Source organism: Cygnus olor, chromosome 24, assembly GCF_009769625.2.
Source record: "Cygnus olor isolate bCygOlo1 chromosome 24, bCygOlo1.pri.v2, whole genome shotgun sequence".
Taxonomy (NCBI): domain Eukaryota; kingdom Metazoa; phylum Chordata; class Aves; order Anseriformes; family Anatidae; genus Cygnus; species Cygnus olor.
Window position 1 is genome coordinate 4,728,227 of NC_049192.1, and position 21,501 is coordinate 4,749,727.

The window sequence follows — 21,501 nt, forward strand, 5'->3', positions numbered from 1 at the left end:
AAGAATTTGATTTCTTTCCTGGCAGCGCTCAGGATCTCCCACCATGAGGGAAGGATCCAGCACTCTAGTCATAGCACCAGCATGAAGACATCAACCTCCTGCTCCCAGCTACCTGGCTTCCCAGCTACAGGCCTGACCTGGGCTGCTCTATTGGAATGCCAAATTCCAGCACGGCTGATCACACTGCTGTTCTTTGGTGGCTAGAAAAGGGAGGCAGTGAAGCTGCTTGTTGGGTCCTACCAAGAACACAGTGATCAAGCCAGAGTTTTGGTCCTTATAAAAGAAGGTGATGCACTTTCTGCCAAGTGGATTTGCCAATGGCTTTTTAAAATTTAGTATTGCTCATTTCTGCAGTAAAAATGCTAGCACTCATGAAAGGTTCTGGGGGACACTCCAAGAACAACTTGTCTTGGGGAGACAAGCTGAACAGCAGAGAAAACTGCTGGAATAAGAAATAAGGTCCAGACAAGCACTGTTCCTAGTCTGGGATACTCCTGAACCCAGGCCAGGGATTTGGATCAGGCCAGTGTAAGCAGAGGAACTACTCCAAAATCTGAATCCTGAGCTGGATTTCTATTTTAACACAGCTTTTTGTCCTCAAACCTGATATAATATTGCCAAGCTATTGATGGCAGTCCTGGTGACACTCACAGTTCTGCATTGGCAGCTGAGACAGATCATGCAGTGGGTGAAGGGGAGAAAAGAGAGAGTGAGCAGCAGGTTAGATGACAGCCTGAGGTACATGGAACCAGAAAAATCTTGTCTGCTCGAAGTCCATGCTAAAAAACAGCGACTCATCTGAATTTAGCTTATCTTTCCTGAGCCAAATTATGAGATGTGTTTATAAAGCAGGAGAATCCCCGTCTCCTCCATGGACATCAACCCACCTGAAACCAAACAAAGGACACAGACCTGTAACACTTCCTTGCTATCTAGGTGCTGGCTCAGCTACACAAGATGCGGGGGCCACCTTGCCTTTTTCAGGTGAACTGTGCACACTGCGCTGGGAAGAAGGTTCATGGCATGTAGAGCCTTCATAAGCCAGTGAGAATACTAACAGTAGCCAAATTTCAGCAAGGACTCAGCACACCATAGCACATCAGTGCATGAGAATAACTTGTGGTACATCCAGATGTGTAATATGCTTGAGTGCTGTGTTCACTTGGAGGTGGTAGATATCTGCTCTTTGGCTTCTTCTTACATTCATTATTCAATATATGAAAATATATTAATTTATTCATTATAGAAATACCATTAAACAGTTAAAATGCCAAAATGGACACTGGATTTCTGAAAAAAAAAAAAGTCTGGGGACAAAACCTCCACTGACTTAGCTGTGTTCCTCTCCAAAACCAGGTGCTGAGAAGAAGTACCTCAGGGCCAAGAGGGATTTCAGAGATGGGGCAAGACAGTTTTGACTAGCCAGTGACCTCTGTAGTGGAAGGAACTTCTTTAGTGTGCTGCCTGCACTGTGATGCTTTTTCTGAGCTCTTTTCTCTGGCACAGGCATGCTTTCTGCTGCAAAGTGGTCAACAACAGGTGAAATCCAAGGACGTGTGCTCTCAGTAGAAACTATCATCAAGACAATACTTGTGGTTGCTTTGTTTCAGTCTGTCTTGAGATTCTCTGTTAAGAACTACCTCATTGCTCTTCCCTGACCTCTTTTCACTGTACTGCAGAAAGACCCTGTAGCCAGTAAATCATGTCACAGGACTGAGGTGGTCTTGCCACAAGATAATTTCTACGCTAACAGATAGTAAGTCACTGCTAAGTTATGTTGACTTTATAGATTTGTGCTTTTTCCATAGCTTTTATCCTCTAAACACCCAGTGGAAACAACACCTTTCTTAAACCTTATTGTATCACACATGATTTATAGAGAAGAATATTGCTGTTAACAGCGAACCGTTAAATCTCAAATAGATCAAAGATGTGAAATGAGGAATGAATTGACTGAGCTCTTCAGGCCATGCTTATTCCAAAGCCTTTTTTTTTTTTTTTTATTCCCTCTGTCATAATAATTTATATGCTTGTGAGAATCTGATCAGGTGGGAAGAGTTTTCCTCCTTTGTCTACATCAAAGTCCACATGTTCGCAAAGTGCTATAGAGGGAGGGACAGGGGACGCAATGCACTTTATTGCATTTCCTTAAAAATCCAAAACATTTCTGCTAAAGATATCAGGTTGGAAAGCTAATAGGTAGTGAGGACTTAATGAGGATACTAATTTTGATACACATAATTAGTAGAATACACTGCTGTGAGTGATCCATTCCAAAGCGAGATGTCTGCATCCAGGAGGTGAGTTTCTCCCCTAAAGCATCTATTTCTCTCTCTTGACCAAAGGATGCTGCTAAGATACAAGGAGCTGAGCTCAGCTGGAGCCCCCCACACTGCCGATATTCCCCTGGGAGTTAGGTGACTTCACATGTGTTAGTGTCTCTGTGCCAGCTATGTCCAGGTTGCCTGAGGTCTCTGTGACGTGATTTGCAGCCCCAAGTCTCTGTGGGAGGAGAAAGAAGCTCCCACAGGCCAGAAGATAAATGAGCGGGTGCCTTTTTTAGCAGGGAGGAATGTGACTGGATGCGTTATGCCTATGCTGCTCTGTCACTGCATCAGCAAACCTGCCACGGTCCTAGGGATGCCCGAAGTCAACACCCCTCAGCTGAACCAGGCACACACTAAGCACCTTCCCTAAGTGCTGATCTGCCAGAAGCTCCAGAAAAGAGCCAGCTATTCTCATCACTTTCCATGAGTATTTGAAAAAGAAAAATCAAGAGTTTATCTTGATCTCTTAATCCACCAGGTTTCTTTTCTCTTTGCTTTCTCTACCTCTGCAAGCCTGGTAATTATAATTTACAGCACCTGCTCACTTTGAAATACCTTGGACTCCTTTTGCCTGGCAGAGGAACAGACACAGTGCCCATCTGCTTTAGGTAAGTGCTCACAAACCACAAAGTCGTTAATTAGACTGACACACGACTCTTCCAGAATACACATGGTATGTTGTTACTGCACCTATAAACCACCGGTAACCAGATACCCTGCCAGGGGATCACAATTGGATCAGAGCATGACGTAAGGTCTTGGCACCCCTTGCAGGGCTCAGAGCATTGCCATCAGGTGTGCGTGTTCTTTCTAATCCTCCCCACTGGGCTTCCCAACATGCTTCCCAGATAAAGCAAGCCTCCTTAACACTCAGTAGGAGGCTTGGTCTCCAAAACTTTGTATTGTCTTATTTTGAAATCCAAATTCCTCTTTGTATTCATCCAGTCATCCCCGCCAAGGTCTCCTTCCTGACAGCTCAGGCTCCAGGCGGTGATGCCTCCGCATCCTGTAGCTGACAGGGAGCAGGGCAGGCCTGATTCAGGCCCCACAGGCATGGCTGCAGCTTCAGAGGGCCTGTGGGGAGGGGTGTTTGTGAGGACAGGTGTGTCTGATGGGGATGGGAGTACTTGGGTGGGTTTGACACTTGCTTCCTCAGACTGGCTGGTATCCATGTGGCAGAATGAATCACGAACACCTCTGGTCAGGCAATGCTGAGCCTCCGCTGTGGGTGCCTCCTTCTGGAGGAGGAGTGGCCCAGACCACGAGCAGCCCCTGATGAATGGTGATACACAGTAAGTAAAGCTGGAACAAAGCTCTTGGTTAGCACAGGAACTGATGGGAAATGGGTGCCTTAGACCTACAAACGCTGTTATCACAGAGTTGTGTTCAATGGCCTGAAACCTCACCTGATTTACTGGCCTTTGCCAGTTTGTGTTTGTGGGTGGAAGCCCTGTTAGTCTATTTGAAATATTACTTGCCCAAACTCAAGCCTGCAACTTGCTTGGGTTAGAAAACTTATGGGGGGAAGAAACAGGACATCCCCTTAGAGTACAACCAACAAGGGAACCTCCTGACCCTCTGATCTAAGGGGTGATGACCCTCCTATTTCACCTAAGCTTGCCCAAATCTAAAGTCATTTTTTGGCATACAGTCTGACCTGTGAAGGACTGGAATTTAAGTAACTTAGGCTTTCTGAGAGCCAGGGTGTTGCATGTAGGCTAGTAAAAATGAGTGCTGTTCTTCCTGGCCCTCCCATTGTTGGCTCCTGCATTCCAATGTGTGTTTTCTGGGTGACACCACATCTGCCATGGAAAGCTCAAGTTGGCAGCTTTGAGAGGGTTCCTTGTGTGAGATTCTCAGCCACGTCAGAAGGGTGTTAAGTCAGAAGGCACACGGCCACTTGGGCCCCAAGATGGCTTTGCATCAGAACCAGCCTCTCCCTGTCCCATGGTGGCTAAAATGGCTCTCTGTCTCGCTTGCTCAGCTACCTCATCCCTTGAATTTCCTTGTAAGTCCTACTGATAGAGCTAATCTCAAAACAATTGTTCTCAGCTTCCACTTAGTTTGTCTGCTTCTGCTGTAAGCCTGAGAAAAGACTTTTCATATTCAGAAGTCTGTCTGTCTTTCTTTTCCTATGTCAGCTTGTCCATAAGAGATACATATTTTCCCTTCAAATCCTGCCTGAATTCCAGAATGGCGAACATGGACATCAAATGCAAATATCTGAAAGAGCAAGAAAATAACCAGCACACAATCCCTTTCTGTCTAGTATAGCTGTCTGCTCCCCCTCGCTCCTGTTGGCTCCCATTTTCACCTCCCTTTTCTGCTGCCCTGTTTAGAATGTGTTGCCAACTTGCAAGACAGATAGTTAATATTCCGTGAAGTGCCATGCTAGTCCGGTAACTCATGAACTGTCATGATGTGGCATAAAGCCACTTCCCCTTCTGAATGGAAAAAAATAGTCTCTGGGCAACACGAATACACTGGGTCTCAGATAACCTGACCAGTAATGCTCGGAAACCATGCTGTGGTGACCTATGGGTGTTCCAGGCTGGCTATTTTTTTGGCAATGAATACACAAGAGTCTCATAAACTTGTGGAAAATGACTCAGATATTAGAAAAAGAAGAAAAAAAATCTCTCTAACACAGACCTGTACTGGAGGTTCTTGGCCTGAGGCTAGTTACTGTATTTGGAGAAATCATGACAGCACCACTGATATTCAAGCAGAGCATCTTAGCTCTATCTTAAGACATGTTGATTGTGCACACTGAGACACTCTTGCTTTTCAAATTGAATATAATTTATCTTAATGGAGCATTTCTCTGTTTTAATGGAGTGAGAAGGAAAAGGTGGTAACAGAAGAGCATCTCTAAGTGTTAGCTAGAAGGAGAACTGAAGGCCTTTGAAATCACTGGCTTTGTCCTTCAGGGAGCAGCACAGGATGGTGACCCAGCAGGTCATGTTTTCACCTCTGTGAGACACAGTGGTGAAACTTCGGAAGCAAAGGTTGGGCACATCAAGCTGTGGGCTCTGGTGTCACTGGTTGTCATCCACTCTTCACAGGCATTGGAGAGACAAGCTGAGGGGTGAAGGGGCCATTCTGGGGCAGCCCCACTGCCATGACAACTTCCATATCGTGCTTAGCTTGAAAGAGAAATCACCCGGAAAACTATCTAATCTCCAAAACACTTGAGTGGGTGTTCTTGACTGTGACACCAGTGGTGATGTCAATACATTTTAATAACAGCCACAGTCATATGTCCACCTAGTTGCAGCAACAAATGTTCTGAATCTCTCCTGGCAGGAAGAACATTCAGATCCTGAACAGTCAACACTCCTGTTGCAAATTAGTATTTAAATCAGTATGTACAGAAATGTCTTACTCAATGCTGGGTCCACACAAACTGTGTCCAGTCTTGAACCACCTGGTATAAGAATAATGAGGAGGAACCAGACAGGTCCATTGGAGGGCTGGCAACTGAGTCAGGGTCCCAGAGCACTTGCTTCACAAAGAAAGGTGGAAGGAGCTGGGTTAGTTTCATCTAGCAAAGAGGAGGCTACGAGGAGATCTGCTGCTGACCTACAACTAAAGATGATGGAGCCAGGCTCTTCTAGCTAGTTCCAAGTGAGAAAACAGAGTAATGGCCACAAATTGCACTCATGGAGCTTTACACTGGAATTGAGGAAAAGCTTCTTCCCTAGGAGGTGCAGCCTCAGCCCTGGTCACTGGTGAGGGATAAATTTTGATGGGTAATTCATCTGGGAGTGGGTCGATATTCTATGGTTCTATGATTCTAGTATTTATGATTACCCTTCTCCAAGCAGGAGGCTGGATTTGAGGCCTCCCAAAACTCCTTCCAGCCAAATTTGTATGACAAAAGGACACAGTAAGAATAGGGCTGAAGTTAAGGATTAGGGTTGAGGTTAATTTTTCAGTGGTTCAGTGTGAAAACCTAATTCAGAAAGCTCTTACAGCTTTGGCAGTGTTATTTACTCCAGCTGGGCAATTACCAAACAGACCTGCCCTAAATTCAGTGCCACTACCAGGATCAGATTGCAATTATGTTTATACCCAGGAGAACTGCATGCATTTCAGTGATGTGGGATTTTTAGTGAATACATTAGCACAAACCTGCTGTAGATATAGCTACTTTAAATGAAAAGCATCACCACAGCTTCAGCTTCTTCCCATGGCTGAATCACTAAAAGTGTTTTAAAGCATTTTCTACTCGGGCATAAATACCCTTTGTCTGGGTAAAACGGTACAACTCACATGTTGACAGACCTAAGTCTCCTCTGTGCTACCCATCAGGTCCCTTCCCACTGTGGTCCACAGTGGCGAGGAGGAGCCCCTTCTGGGTGGATATTTTCCAGCGTTCCTTGAAATGTGCATTGGCTCTGGTGGCCTTTTCGTCGCTGCATACACATGGGGAGCTGTAATTTCAACATCCTTTACCAAAACAGTGTTCCTTCCATGAAAACCGCCCTTCCCTCCCTTCTATGCTAAGTGACAGTAATCTTTGCTTTAATTGGAAAAGAAAAGGAAGAAGGGACAGAACATCCCTGACAAAGGAACTAATGACTCAAATGCTGGGAAGTCCGGGCCCCCAAGGGACTGTGCAGCTTGCAGCATCGATTCTTAATGACTTACAGAGATTGGAGGTTTGGAAGATCTCTCAGTGCCTCTGCAGGGATGCAACTCAGCTGATTGTTCTGCAACATCCTATAATTAGAAAAAAGAAAACTTTGTTAAAAAAAAAAAAAACACAGCCTGACACAAAATGGAAGAGGTTGCTGCTTGTTTCTGAAGCTGCGAAGCTGCCCTGGACCCTTGGTCACCCTGGGCTTTTAGGCAAGCTAGCAGGCTGCAGGCAGGCAAGCCACAGTCCAGGCTGCCCCTGGATCCCAGGGATCCCAGGGTGAATCTGGTGCCGCTGGGGGATCCACTGGGTGGATGTGAGGTAAAGGGACCCCTCCAGAACACGCGGTGCTGGTGAAGGGATGTAGGTGCACTTCCAGGAGGGCTTCAGGAACTGTGCACTCTTTGATTGCTGGAACAGCACCGAAGAAGGATCTGTGCTTTCTGTTAGTCCAAAGTAATACCAGTGCCTTCAGCTGAGCTGTCACATATTTATACTTGTGTAAGTCATCCTTCTCCCAGTGTCAGTGGTGATTACCTCTGCGGAGTCTATGGAAACTAGCCTGTGGGTAGGTTTCTTATTCAACTTTTGAGGCAGCTGCAACACAATGGTTGAGGAGCCACTTCATAACAGTTTGCTAAGGGGCTTTGCAGCATTTGCACAACTTGCAGCAGGAACTGGGGCTGTAGTGGAAAATAAAACAAGCCAGGGACTTCAGAGAGTAATCTCTGAAGAGATCTGTTGGGCTGAACAAGGAGGACCCAGGAGGGGCCTCAGGAATGGTAGTGAGCATAGGACGTGGAGAAAGGCCATGGATGCTGGAATGACTGCACAGCTTATAGAGGAGCAGGAGAGACTTGATGACAGCCCTCCTGCCCCAGAGGCAGGTGTCCGAGTGGCTCTAGCTGCAGGTGAAGTCAGAATCAGATCCTGGGGTATTTCTAATTTGGTCAGCCATTGTCCTCCTGGAGCACCATGCATGAATTAACTGGTTTTGTCATCATTGTATCTCTGTAAAGGGCTAGGTTTTTGACTCTGGACCAGCCTCCATCCTGAACCTGCATGCTCCAACCAGAGCTGCGACATCATGGGCATGTACTCCTCTGGATAAGAGAGAGAGACACATCCCAGCATGGTAGCTGGGCAAAGTAGCAAGGGGAAAGTGCCTAAAGAAAGGAATGTTTTACATAGCTGAGGTTTCTATTTCCAAAACCTTCAAGGAATGGTTGAAGATGACATGAAAACAGAATTAGTGCTTAGGGGCCTGTCGTAATTACTACCAGTGTCAAAGGGACAGAGCATGGCCTTAATAGTGAAGGGCAGCCCAAAGAGTTTTGTTGCAAGCAAGGAATTTTCTCATTGTTGAGAGTGGTAGCTTTACTGCAGAAGATTAAGACATCTGTCATGAAAGGAAAGTTGGAAAAAGACAGTTATAGAGTCAATCTTTTAAAAAGGGAAGCTGTAGAGAGCTACAGGCCACACAGCTCCTCTTCCATTTCTGGAGGAAAATGGGGACTTAATATCAAGTTATTAGTATGCACACAGGAGATAAAACAGGGAAACAAGCAAAAGTCAGTACTGGCTAATCAAAAATTTGTTGTGACAAAACATTCTAGAGTATAGGAATGGAGAAGAAGGTGTAGAGCTCATTTACCATGATGTTAGCTTAATTTTATTAAGACATTAAATGCTGGCATGCAGTGCCATTTTTATGAGCAGAGGGGACAAGTTCAATGCAGTACAAAAAAGCAGCAGAGAGGCCACACTCAAAATGAGGTTGCCTCTCAAATGAAAGACACATTTAAGGGCTTGCAGGATCTATCCTGGAGCTGGCATTGAAGTGTTATTGCGAAGGACCCAAAAAACAGCTGGAAGGGGATAGATCATCAGCCCTGGTTCTCCTTCCACACTTGTGACAGGGGTCTGTAAGCCCTGTGATGGATGCCACGGGTGCTCTGTGCAGCCCAGTGGGATGGGGATGCTCATCCGAGCTGACAGCTCTCGCACAAGGACCAACACAACTTCTTGGGCTCCTGATCCTGCACACAGGTTTGTTTGCACAGTTGAGTTGTTCTGGGGGGATAGGACACTGAATCCTGAAGTCTGGTATAGAAGGAGAACATTTCAGATCTGTTAAACATCAAAATAATGCACAGCTAAAGACTCTTGATACAGAGTGGGGTTTTAGGAGTCTCAGTTGGTGGGAGTTTTTGTGGGGCACACATTGGATCTTTATGAAATCTGAGCTCAGCGTTTAGAGATGATCAACAGAAATGTATGTTATCTAAATTAAAGCAAAACCAATTGTCATACTATTGCTGTTTCCTTTATGCCTCACCTCTGTTACAAGGCCCTTCTCCAACCAGAAACACAGACTGAGAAGCTCTCCAGACAGATATTAGCATGGGCTGGTTCCCATACCACACCATTTTGGTGCAGACAAGCAATGTTCAAGCAAGTGCATCATAGACCTCTGAAACCACTGGACTGCTGGACAGTGCTTGTTTCCACAACCGCAAGGCAGCTACGGAAGTTTTTGGATGCCTGGGCTGGAGCAAGCAGCAGTGCCTCACAGGGCACATCATTACCTCCAATAACTCATCATCAAAACTTGGTTCAGAGAGGCCAAAAACAGAAAATAGCTCCAGACAGGATTAGACAAGTTCCTCGGGGACAGGGCCACCCTGGTTTAGTTCTTCATTCAGCCTCAAGCTCAGGAAAGCCTTAATTCTGCTTACTGGGAACTCAGCTTTGAGCAGGAAAAGCCATGCTGCATCTACCTCTGACTTCACTGGATGGCCCAGGATGGCCTTCCTTACAGTCTGGCTTTAAGGACAACCCCTGTCAGGCCTGGGGTCACTGCAGTCAACCTTCCTATTGCCATATTAAGTAATTTTTGCATTCTTTTTTTTCTTCTTCTTCTACTACTTCTTCTTTCTTTTTATAAAAGGCCCTTTCAACATAGCCAGAAAGAGGCTGGGCTGGCTCTCAGGTACAGCAGAGGGACAACAGCAAAGGAGGAGACCCCCAAGGAAGCTTTTTGCTGTTGTCCCTCTGCTGTACCTGGGAGCCAGCCCAGCCTCTTTCTTGCACATCTACAGTCTTGCCGCTGCCCATGGCTGGAGACAACACCAGTTTGGCTGAGGGAACCCTGCTGTGAACGTGGGACCTGTGAACAACTCCCCACTGCTGTGGCCTCCCGAGGTCCAGGCACTGGGGTGTGCAGCGTGACCAACCAACAAACCCAGTGTGCAGCTCAGACAGACACATTTAGAGACATTGCCATGAGGGCCGAGCTGTGGCAGGGCCAGGGGAGATGTGTCCTCCTGTACATGGGTGCAGGGGGGGGCCCAGGCACTTCTACAAAAGAAGGATGGCGAAAGGGTTCAGAGGACACCAGAGCATACAGCGAGATGACACAGGGTTCCTCTCTGGCTAAATTTCCAATTTTGGGTTACTGGTCCTGCAAATCATGGAGGAGGAAAATGCTGTGGCTTGCTGAGGAGAGCACCCACAGCAGAAGTCCTGTGCTCCAGGTGAGCTCCAAGGATGGCTGATACATTCTGCAGTAAAGGATCACTGCGTGATGTGTGTGAACAATGCTGAGAAGAGAGAAGAGCTCTGCAAACCGGTCAGCTCCTGACTTCATGTCCCTAAAAGCTTCAGGCGTGCCAGGGTGTGTGCATGGCAGATGGTGCTGGGGACCTACTGGGGACGCACTGTTGCCTGAGGTTGGCTTTGTTCAGGTGACCGTAGTGGAGCTTGCAGACACTGGCAGCCACAGACATGCAACCTGCAGGTCAGTCGGCATGGGGTCAGCTTAAATCACAACGCTCCAGGGTGTCATGTTTTATTTTCAGAAGTAGAAGGTTTATGTGTTGGCAGAGACCACACCTGAACAACCAGAAAAAAATCCTAGGATCAGATCTCATCACACCAGGATCCTTGCACAAGACAGTCTCAGCAGACTTACAGCCCCCAGAGGTACAGGCCTGTGCATGATGAAATGTCCCCATCTTGGGAGGCTGAAGTGACTCAACCAGCACAAAGGGCTGTTACTGCTTGAGGCAACTGTGCCTGGAGCCCGTATTAAAGACATTCCAACCTCTGCACGTTCCTCTTCCCTCCCCATGGGAGCGTCTCTCTCGGATGTGCCACACCATTCCCTTTGTCTCGAAGACATTTCTGTTCTGCACGGACTCAGGGTTGTCAAAGAGGCAGGGCCCATCTGGGGATTCCTGACGTGTGCCGGGCCACCTGCAGACCTGCCATCCTGGGAGCAACGTGGCCTTTTTGGTGGTGTTTTTGACGTGTGTTCACCAGCCAGGTTAGTTAGTGCCTGTCCTATACCACCTGAGAGGCCGCGATGGCAGCTCAGGGTGGGATGTGGCCAGGGTGGCCCATGCAGAGCAAAGCCACTCTTGTCGGACCTACACCTTCGAATCCTAGAATCATAGAATATCCCAAGTTGGAAGGGACCCACAAGGATCATCGAGTCCAACTCCTGGCACCACACAGGTCTACCCAAAAATTCAGACCAAGTGACTAAGTGCACAGTCCAAATGCTTCTTAAACTCCAACAGGCTTGGTGCCGTGACTATGCCCCTGGGGAGCCTGTTCCAGTGCGCGACAACCCTCTCAGTGAAGAACCTCTTCCTGATGTCCATCCTGAACCTCCCCTGCCTCAGCTTGACACCATTCCCTTGGGTCCTATCATTGGTGACTAAAGAGAATAGATCGGCGCCTGCCCCTCCACTCCCCCTCGTGAGGAAGCTGTAGGCAGCAATGAGGTCTCCCCTCAGCCTCCTCTTTTCCAACCTGAATAGGCCAAGTGACCTCAGCCGCTCCTAGTACGTCTTCCCCTCTAGGCCCTTCACCATCTTTGTAGCCCTTTGTAGTCCAACAGTTTCATGTCTTTTTTGTACTGTGGTGCCCAGAACTGCACACCTTGATGGAGACGAGCCATGGGCAGCACCAGGGCGGCGCGTGGCGGGGAGCGGCTGCGGGCAGGCGCTAGACAGCGTTCACATCAGTGTCTGTGCGGACATGCTGTGGGCAGTGCTGGGTTTGCACACGCACACAGGCTGGTTGAAGCTTGTCGAGGAATGGAGCACGGGGTGGGCCATCCCCAGCTGCCTGCTGGGCTGCCAGGTCTGCAGCCAAGAGGATGCATCCAGGCATTCTGCCCTCTGCATTTTGGGATGAGGCAGGCTGAGGTTGTGGTTGTACTTGGAGTCTTTCCCTGCCGAGTTTGGTGTGGGATCCCTTCTTGGCTAGTAAGTACTGCTGTTGCTGCAGCATGTTCAGCCAGGAAAATAAGAGGCCTGGCAATCCTGGCAGAGCATTTGATGAGGGATGCGTGTACGAAAGTGGGATCCAGTGTGAAGCCATGGCAGCACAAGATGGGGCCACACATCAGGTTAGGATGGAGCTCCAGCCAAGGCACATGGAGATGAGGGGCATCCAGGTGGCTCACGAGGAGTTCTAGAAGGACAGGGCAGTTTTCATTTTTCCAGAACTTCCGATTAAGCAACATATTCGGCTGCCCTGGAAAGCTCCAAGGTTGGGAGAGCACAGACTAAGGAGCTAGTTTTGGACAGAAAGACCTTGGCAAAGGACACAAACAGCCAGTGGAGCTGATTTCTACTGATGCTGACACTGAAGCATGGATCCTGGAGCACTGGCCTTCATGGGGAAGGTGGGGGTTGGCAGTGCTGCTGAGCAGAGCCCCTGGGAGAGGCGCACTTACAAAAGTCTCTTTGCAAAGCGATTCATTCAGTAGAGAAGACCGCAGAGCACCAGCTACTACTGCTGAGCACCCATCACTGTCAGTCTGCACTCAGCTGAGGGGAGCCAAGGAGGCCACATCTCACCTTGCCTTTGGTTCGGGCCCAGAGATCAGCACGTGAAGATCTTGACACGTTCCACTGTGTCACAGTGTTTTGTTGGTAGCGAAGTGCCTGGCTCTTTACTTGCTCTCTTCCAAGTCTCCACACACCTGCTTGCCTGGCTGTACCCCTGTATGGTTTCTGCACAGGCCTATCTTTATGGCCACTTTCCAGGTGGTTTCTGTGCAGTGAAGCAGCCGGAGGAGGCAAAGCCAAGAATCTGGTCCTGCTTCCAGTAGCTCTGGGATTCACTCTGAGGGCAGGGAGAGGACCATCTGCACAGGCAGGTTTGTGGAGGAATTCCCAGGGTGTTTCCCATCCTTTTTTAAACATAAATTAAGTCTCTGGAAAGACCGGGAAAGCACCAGGCCCCTTACCAGCTCAAGATGCATGCAAGAGTTTACTTGTGGGCATGCACATGACTGCAATGATCTCTAAGGCCCCAGCCCATTAACATTAATTACCATCCCCAGCTCCCAGCTTGTCTCCTTGAGGGACACCCCTGTCACCACAGGCCAGAGCTCTGAGTGTGGTGTGAGTCAGCTCCTGAACACCTGCAGGCTTCAGCTGGGCATGGCTTGGGCAGCCATTCCCACCTGCAGCCGTGCCTGTTACCTGTCACACCTCAGCCAACCTGTGTCAGAGCATGCACATCCATGGAGGCAATCTGTCCTGAATATCCCTGGTGCCATCGGCTCTGAAGCCTGCTAGTCCTGTCATTCAGGTATGGGGAATATGTATTTCCTTCCTTGTTGCAGCATCTGCTTGTCCTAAAAGGATTACATCTATCCTCATTCACCTTTCCTTGAGGGTAAGTAACCTCAGCTGACTTTTTTTTTTTTCTCCTTTAGTTCATCACCAGGCCCCTGATCCTTCTCACTGTATTTTAATAAAAGTGATTAATTTTTCTCCTTCTTTACTGGACTTCAGGACCCAGTGTCCTATCCCCCCAGAACAACTCAACTGTGCAAACAAACCTGTGTGCAGGATCAGGAGCCCAAGAAGTTGTGTTGGTCCTTGTGCGAGAGCTGTCAGCTCGGATGAGCATCCCCATCCCACTGGGCTGCACAAAGCACCCGTGGCATCCATCACAGGGCTTACAGACCCCTGTCACAAGTGTGGAAGGAGAACCAGGGCTGATGATCATGGACCTGGCACGGCAGAGCTTGTGCAGGAGATGCTGGAGGAGGGCATGGGCAGAGGGTGCCACATCAAACACCTCTAGCCCTGCTCTGCGCCATGGGGGAGCAGTGCTGTGTGAACACCCTGCAGGTCTCAGTGCTTGACATTCCCACCATGCCTGCTGATCGTGACCCTCCTGAGCCTTCTGCCCTGTCTGCTCTCCCACTGCCCTGTGTCAGCAGGACAGTGTGGCCTGGCCAAGGCCAACCCAGCACAAAGAGGAGCAGGAGGATCAGTTCTGGCGTGCTACTCCTCCACCCCACCTTGCCACCCCCAGCTTAGTGTGCCTCTGACACCTGGTGAACAGCCTGACAGAGGACTCGGCCTCCCCAAGTCCACTTCTCTCTTCATTTTCCGTAGAACCAGGATGGTTAGGTACAAATTCAATGCCTTGGCTGTATCAAAAGTGAAGAGACAAGGACGTTCTTCCCTGTTCCTCTCTTTTAATACTTCACATCCTGGCATTTCTCTGATCTTTCCTGCCTCATGGGCTTTTCAGATTCCCTCCCCAGATACCTCCTTCAAGATGTGTGGTTTGTTGTTGGAGATTAAAGTGCAGAGAAAAGCACATGACTGCAGGAGTGGTTATACTGGTCGTAAGGGAGCAAGGATCTGATCTGGACGGGGAGCAGCGTGACGAGCAGCTCGTGCCACCACAAAATGCTGTGCTCTGCACAAGGCATGGATGCAGCTGGGGCCAGACTTATGCTCACCAGCTACTTTACATGACCAGTTCAGAGCACACTTCTGTATCCTCTGGGCTGCTGCGCGAGGCACACCAACTTACAGATCTCTGACACCTGGTTACCCCCCAATATCTGTGCAGTGTCTGTGATGACAGTATCTTATAAATCACTGCAGTTCCCAATTAGCCCCAGATTTCTCCTAGAGCCTGCTGGATTGAAGCTGCTCTCATTTTCAAAGTACTGAGTCAGAGGGAGATCTCAGGGAAGCCATCTCACCAGGGGGACCCTGCTCTCAGGAAACTTTGGGCTTGGATGGGAGCTGAGAAGCACAGCAAGGGAAGACAGGATTGAGAAATGGCTTGGGAAGAGGGAGCAAGGCTTTCTGCTCACTCCCAGGGCATGGGATCAGGGTGAGACAGCACCACAGTCTCTCTCCAGGCTCTGCTCTCTATTCCCTCCAACAACCAGACACCTTTTCCTATAGGAGGCTTTGGTAATTTTTTTTCCACTACCAAATGAGTTTGTGGTGCTGCCGTTGTAGGCACCCTACACACAAACTCCTGTCCCAAGGAGATCAGAGCAGGTGGCCTTCACCTGCCCTCTTCAGCACACCGTGCCTTTCCTCCCTCTTGGCTCAGCAGAGGAAATCAGTGAGAGTCCTCAACCTTGCCAAGAGCCCTCCTAATGTGAATAAGCTGGATGCTTCTAAGGCCTGTCCTGGCAAACTTTCTAGTCCTGTTCCAGCAGATTGCCCAGGTCCAGTCTATCTTCTCCACGTCCCTCACTGCTGGCCTCACTGTCATGGTGACAGGGATATGAATGGAGGTGGGTGCTGTTCCTAGAGGAACAGGGACTGCAGAGCACTCACAGCTAGGTCCACCAGCGACCTCAGTCCCGTGGAGCCCTCAATATTGTTATAGACAGCAATAAGAGCAAGGGCACATGGCAGCCCAACATATACCCCTGTAAGCCTGGAAACCCAGGATGACATTAGAGGCTTTGTAAAGTCAAAAGCTCCCAGTGAAATGAGGGCTGGCAGTGCCCTGCTTTTCAGAAGCAGGAACTTCTCTAAATGAGAGCCCATGGCAGTGGTGTAAATTTAGGGCAGCCCTGCAGCCAGAGGGTTGGTATGACAGCCTGGTGGTCACCCTGTGCACTGTGCACAGCGTGGCTGAGAGCAAGGTGGCTTGTCCTGAGGCACGAGGTCTCCAGCTTCAGCTCTGCCTCTGTCTCCAGTGCTTCAGGCCTCTCCTTGCAAAAGGGCCTGCCCCTCCTGGTGTCCGTGAGCCCATCTCAGGCAGCAGCGGGCAGAGGCAGCACGCTCCTCTCGTTACTGCAATCTGCAGGGAGCCCTGCTGGCTCCGGATGGGAGGCATCACTCTTATATTCTGCATCAATAGCTAGTTACCTGGGCCTGACACAAATAGAAATTGATCAAAAGCGGCTTTAAAAGCTCCCGAGTTCCTGGAGTAGAAAGTTCCTCTTGTTGAAATTGGGTGGGAGAGCTGCGGTTTTTCCTCAGTTCCTTTGATTTGTTGCCTAATGCAGGGGATGGATAAATCTCTAAGCCCTGAGATTTAGGGCAGGATTCATACTTTACATCTTCAGAAGACGTAGTAAACAGCCCTATACTCTCTAATCCTGGGAGCAGGTTTGTACCTGCTCGCTCTGTATAAACTGGACCGGCTACAACAATTTCACATTGCGGCTGAGTTCAAAACATCCCCTTGGGGATGAAATGTTTATTGCAGGAGATTTTTTAAGATGGTGCCTGAAAGGGAGGAAGAGGGACTCCCAGCTGAATACCCTGCACAGACCCTGTGGGACAGTCTCATGAATGCAAAAAGCTCCAGGAGCAGTGAAACACTCCTGGCCCGTAGGACAACACCCTGGGGAGGAACTTGGTGGTAGCCTTTGTCACTCAGAGCTTCCCAAGGGTGTGAGAAGCCCCAGCCCTTCCCCATGGGATGGACAGAAGTGGGTGGCCTCTCTGAGGCCTTCATTTACTGGGGCTGGCAGTTCTCAGACATGGCCTCGATGGCTGCAGTGCTCCTGGACTCGGCTGCACAGGTCCCCCTCTGGGCAGGCTGAGCTTGGGTTGCCCGACTATCCCACTCTTCTGGGGGCAGGTCACTTTGGAGCCACCACATCTGAGGGATGCCACATCAGGGGATTTGGTGAGTTTTATCCAAAATGTGAACCTCTGCAGATTGTCACATGCCATGTTTTCACATGGCGTGGAGGGCTGTGCTCTGGAGGTGGCCTGCTCATAGCAGAAGCGAGGAAGCAGTGCAGGGCGTGCGTGGTGGTCACTGGGGGGGATGCAGCTCCTCGTTCACCAAGGGGCATGTTAGCCAGTGTGGGTTTAACAACTGGCACCACAGCACCTTGTGCCTTTGCATCCTGCTCCGGAGGGCTGCAAGTCCCATCGCAAGGCCAGTGACTGGCACAAGGGTGCTAGGGCAGTGGAGGCTGTGCACAGGGCGGTGAGTTACTTACAGAATCTTCAGGCTGTAGAGGCCAGAGAAAGCTTCCCCTGGGATACTGGAGATCTGGTTTCCAGACAGGCGTCTGCAGTGAAAAGAAGAGCCAGTAATGTGTCAACATCCTTGTAATGGCAGTCCCTTTTCTGCAGGCTTAGCAATTCACACGTCTTGCCTCTTGGGGAGGATGCTGTGACACCTGCAAACCGAGCTGCAGTTTTGTGCTCGGGCAACCCTTGCATATGACCCCTTCTTACAGTTTGGGGAACAGGCAAAGGAAATAATAGATTATTACTGCTGCCAGACCTGAATCCAGTGTTTTCAGCATCCAGCGGCTGCTCCTGGCTGAAGTAATTCCCTGCATACCCACAGAGGACCTCGCTCCACAGAAATTACAGCACAGGCTGTGAGGGACCTCAGCTTGGGGCACTGACCGACCCTCAGACCCTGCTCTACACCAGGTGCCTGGCACTGAGAGTGGAGCATGGGGAGAGCTGTTTTCTGGTCATGCATGGGTCCTGGGATGATTATCCCTAAATCATGGACCCTCATCTGTGCCTTTTGTCCACAGATGGTCTGCTCCTGCATCCTGCAGGCCCCCTTTTGCCCTGCCCATCAAAGTCTGATGCCACCTGATTTGCTTCCACTCCCTCATTCCCAGCCCTGTGACCTGTGTAGCAGCTGAGGCCCAGCTCCTTCAACACAGAAGAGTTTGGCATCACTGCTGTTGGGGGAGACTGGGAAGGGTACTGGTGATGGGGAATACCAGGTGGATGTCAAAATAGAGCCAGATCATCTGAGCAGGGCTTCCAAAACCAGGACAGAAAAGTAAAAGTGGTTCTTGGCTGAGATGTGTCTGGAGAAAACCATAGGAGGGAAGACATGGATAGGGACAATTGGCTTGGGGAAGAGGGGGATGTGAAGGTACAGGAGAGGAAGACAAAGTGCAGAGCAGCATCACAAAGGAGAGCAGGACCACCAGAGTCAGAGCACAAAGAGCAGGACACAGCATACACAACTGGCTGGAAGAATTTCTCCAAGGAAACCTGTGGGATTCACTGAGGTACAGCGTCATCTGATCAGAGCACTCAAATTTTCGCAAGGTCAGGAGCAGGCTGGGGCATTAACAAGGATCTGGATTTTTCAATGCTATCGAAAAATTGTTAGCATCCCTTTCTCTGAAGGTGACTGTGGCCCTGAGAGACCATGGTGAGACCCTGTGGTTGTGCCAGGAGCAGAGTCCAGGACTCTTGAGCCTAGGTTTGACCTGAGGGGGGTCTTTGTCTTCTCCTTCCATTTCTTCTGTGAGGACAAACATGTACCAAGTCCCAAGGCCCATCAGACAAAACCCATGAAAACTGGTTCAGCAACCTGATTCTTTATCCCAAATTACTACTGCATTTGTGCTTTACTTTCTTGTTCCCAGGTGGTCAGACAGATGTCAAGGTTGGACTTCCCCACAGTCACAGGGCAGGAAACTTGCTGTTTCCAGCAATTCAGACTGGAATATTGCATCTCCCAAGGGAGCCAGTGAACATCATTTGTGACCAGGCACATCTTCAGTCTCTCTGAAACTCCAAAGCAGATTCAAGAAGCTGGGCACAGATGCTGGGAAGCATGTTGTACTCATTTAGCATTGGCAAAGCATGCTTCTTTTTAGATGTTTTGGCTGCGAAGAAGACAGGTGTTGAGAATGAGCAGCATAATCCAGGCTGGAAACAGAGCACGTTATAGTGAGGACTCCGCAGAGGTCATGGAGAGGATCTGAATTTTTTGAGGAGTCACACTCACTGATGGCAGAGCAGGCTTGTGCGAGTGCCCAAGCTCTCTCCCTCCCTGTCTCTCCCCTCGGGAATCTAGAGAAAATTACTCCCGTAATTAGGCCTCCGACAGCATAAACAGCACAGGGTCGTCTCTTTAATGTGTGTGAGCAGGTTGTAACCTGCCTATTTGCAGTATGCAAGCTGCCTGGCAGGCTGGGCTATTTGTCACTTGGGGGCTGTGATTTGGGGTAATTGCTCCTTTTGATTGCTGATTTCCACATGGGAGGGAGTGTTGTCCAGGAGACTGGAGTGCTCGCCTGGAGGGGAGGTGTTCCTGCACGGCATCCTCGGCCCGCTCCCAGCATCTGTCCTGCCAGGCTGCACCAGCTCCTCTGCGGGGGGCTGCCTGTCCTCCCCTCCTTGAGCTCCTGTCTGCCCCCATGCCTCTGCTGCAGGACCCCACACGTGCTCACGGTTGCATGTGCTTCTCGACTTGTTTCCTGGCTGTTGTGAGCCTTTATGTTCAGGCTCCTGGGTTTGTTCAAGTGGCTGCAGGACCCACTCTTGCTTGTTAGGAGCCAAAATGGACCTGGGACCTCCAGGGCTAACAGAATGTGAGTGTGGAGCTTGAATGGAGCCCTACCTGTGGCTCCTGACCTTGGAATGGGGCTTGCTGGTGGGACACACGTTGGGCCAGTTTGTGGCATCTCAGCACCACAAGCAAAACAGAACATGAGGGAACAACAGGCCTGCAGGTTTCACTGGGCACTGTCCATGGGTGAATCTAGAGGCATCTAGAGGCACAGAGCATCTCCAGCCTCAGGAAAGGCAGCCATGCCCCTCTTGCTCTGCTTCTGTCCTCGGCTCTGCCATACAGAGACTGTGGCACATCCCTGGCTCACCTCTGGCCTCTGACTCTTCTCTCCTCTCCCTTTACCTCCTCTCCCTGAGGTGTGGAGCCCCATGCTGAGCCAGGCACAAAGGGAAGCACCAGCCACATCCACTCCAGTTGATGTGCCTCCCAAGGCAGCTGCCAGCATTGCTGGGGTCCAAAATGAGCTGTGCTTACTTGTATGCGTGCACAGACCAGGAGGTGAGAGATGTCTGCGCCTATGCACACAGGCTGAGGTTTTGCTCTCCTAGAGGGGTACGTGGACGAGATGTGCACACGGGTCTGGGAGTCTGGGCTTGGGAGGTTTGCTCCATCTCCCAGGGTAGGAGGTATAGCATGATGCTGTGGTGGCAGCCAGGTGTCCCAGGTAAGGGGCTGTGGCTGTGCCCTCTCTCTGAGAGTAGGCCAGGAATGGGTAGGGCTTTTCCGGTGTCCTGTCCATCTGGAGGAGTGACCACTGTAAAGAAATGCCTGATTACATGTTGTTAGCTCCTGGGTCAGTTCATGCAACAGCTCCAAGACACAGCAGGCACCCCATGTGTGTGGCCCTTCCTCTGTTCAGTGTCACCCGTCAATGTCCATAGTGCTTGGATCCCTCTGTCCCTCTCACTCTCTGACTATCCAGAAATCTCCCAGCCCGGCAGGTAGGCATCCAAACACACCTCCAGAAGCCAGATTCTGTAGGAAATTCACTGAAATGATCATTTCCTTCCCATTTAAAAGGGAAAAATAACATTTGGAGTGATGCTGCGAGTGTGACTTCCCCCGAGACAGCTCTTTTTGTGGCCTCCTTTTGTGGCCTGAAGAAAACTAACTCTGCAAGGAAGGACCAAGGGGCAGCACTCCCTTGTGCCCCAAACACGCAGGGGATGGGGAGCTGCTCTTACACCTGGCCCATGGCACAGCAGCTCTGCTCCAAGCCTGCTCAGGTCTCTCTTTAGGACAGGCAGACTTGGTTCAGCTGCATGCCTGGCTGTCCTGGAGCTTACATAGTAAGGTGGGCTGGCAGGAAGGGAAAGCTCTAGATTTAAAATGACTAATGGAAGAGGGAGAGAAGGGGCAGGTGGAAAGCGGGTGGGAGCCAGAGTTGGCTGGCTTGCTTTGGAAAGCTTGCGTGTTTGGTGGATTTTAGATTCTGTTCCCCCCTTCTTCCCCCTCCAGTGATTTCTGGGAACATTCCTCCAGGCTTTGATCTGCATTCCCAATACACTCCAAGTTGGAACAAACTCATGGTTTACCACTTCATGGTTGCTGCAGTTCAGTTACCACAGGCTCCCACCCCCTCTTGTATCTTGGGCTTCTTGGTCATGCTACAACTTCCATGGCACGCCCGAAGGCTGTTTGTTGGGCATGATCACTCATGTCATGCGCTCAGACAACACGATGATGCCCTTATCATTCACGTTAGGAGGCAGGAACATTGCCCATTGGCAGGACAGGACAAACATGTATGTCCATATCCCAGTGGAATTTTCCCCTTGCCAGATCCTTATAGTGCGTGTCAGCCTTCCTCTTTGATCTCCTGCTCTGGTTCATTTCTCAAGCACTAATATTGTCAAGGCAGAACCTGTCCCCAGATAAACTCCTTGTGTTCCTGTCTAAACAGTGTCTTCACGTCGAGATCGTGCCATCCCCCAG

General features: G+C 49.7%; 1 protein-coding gene across 2 annotated transcripts in view; it reads right to left on the minus strand.

Annotated features, from left to right (window-relative positions):
- Nucleotides 1-21,501, minus strand: part of LGR6 (leucine rich repeat containing G protein-coupled receptor 6) — a 137,606-nt gene that overhangs the window by 57,566 nt on the left and 58,539 nt on the right. For both annotated transcript variants that reach the window (XM_040535507.1, XM_040535506.1), the window contains exons 3-4: nt 17,225-17,296; nt 6,981-7,052 (exon numbers count right to left, since the gene is read on the minus strand). In XM_040535507.1, coding sequence (XP_040391441.1) covers nt 6,981-7,052; nt 17,225-17,296 — 144 coding nt within the window. The remainder of the gene's footprint in view (nt 1-6,980; nt 7,053-17,224; nt 17,297-21,501) is intronic.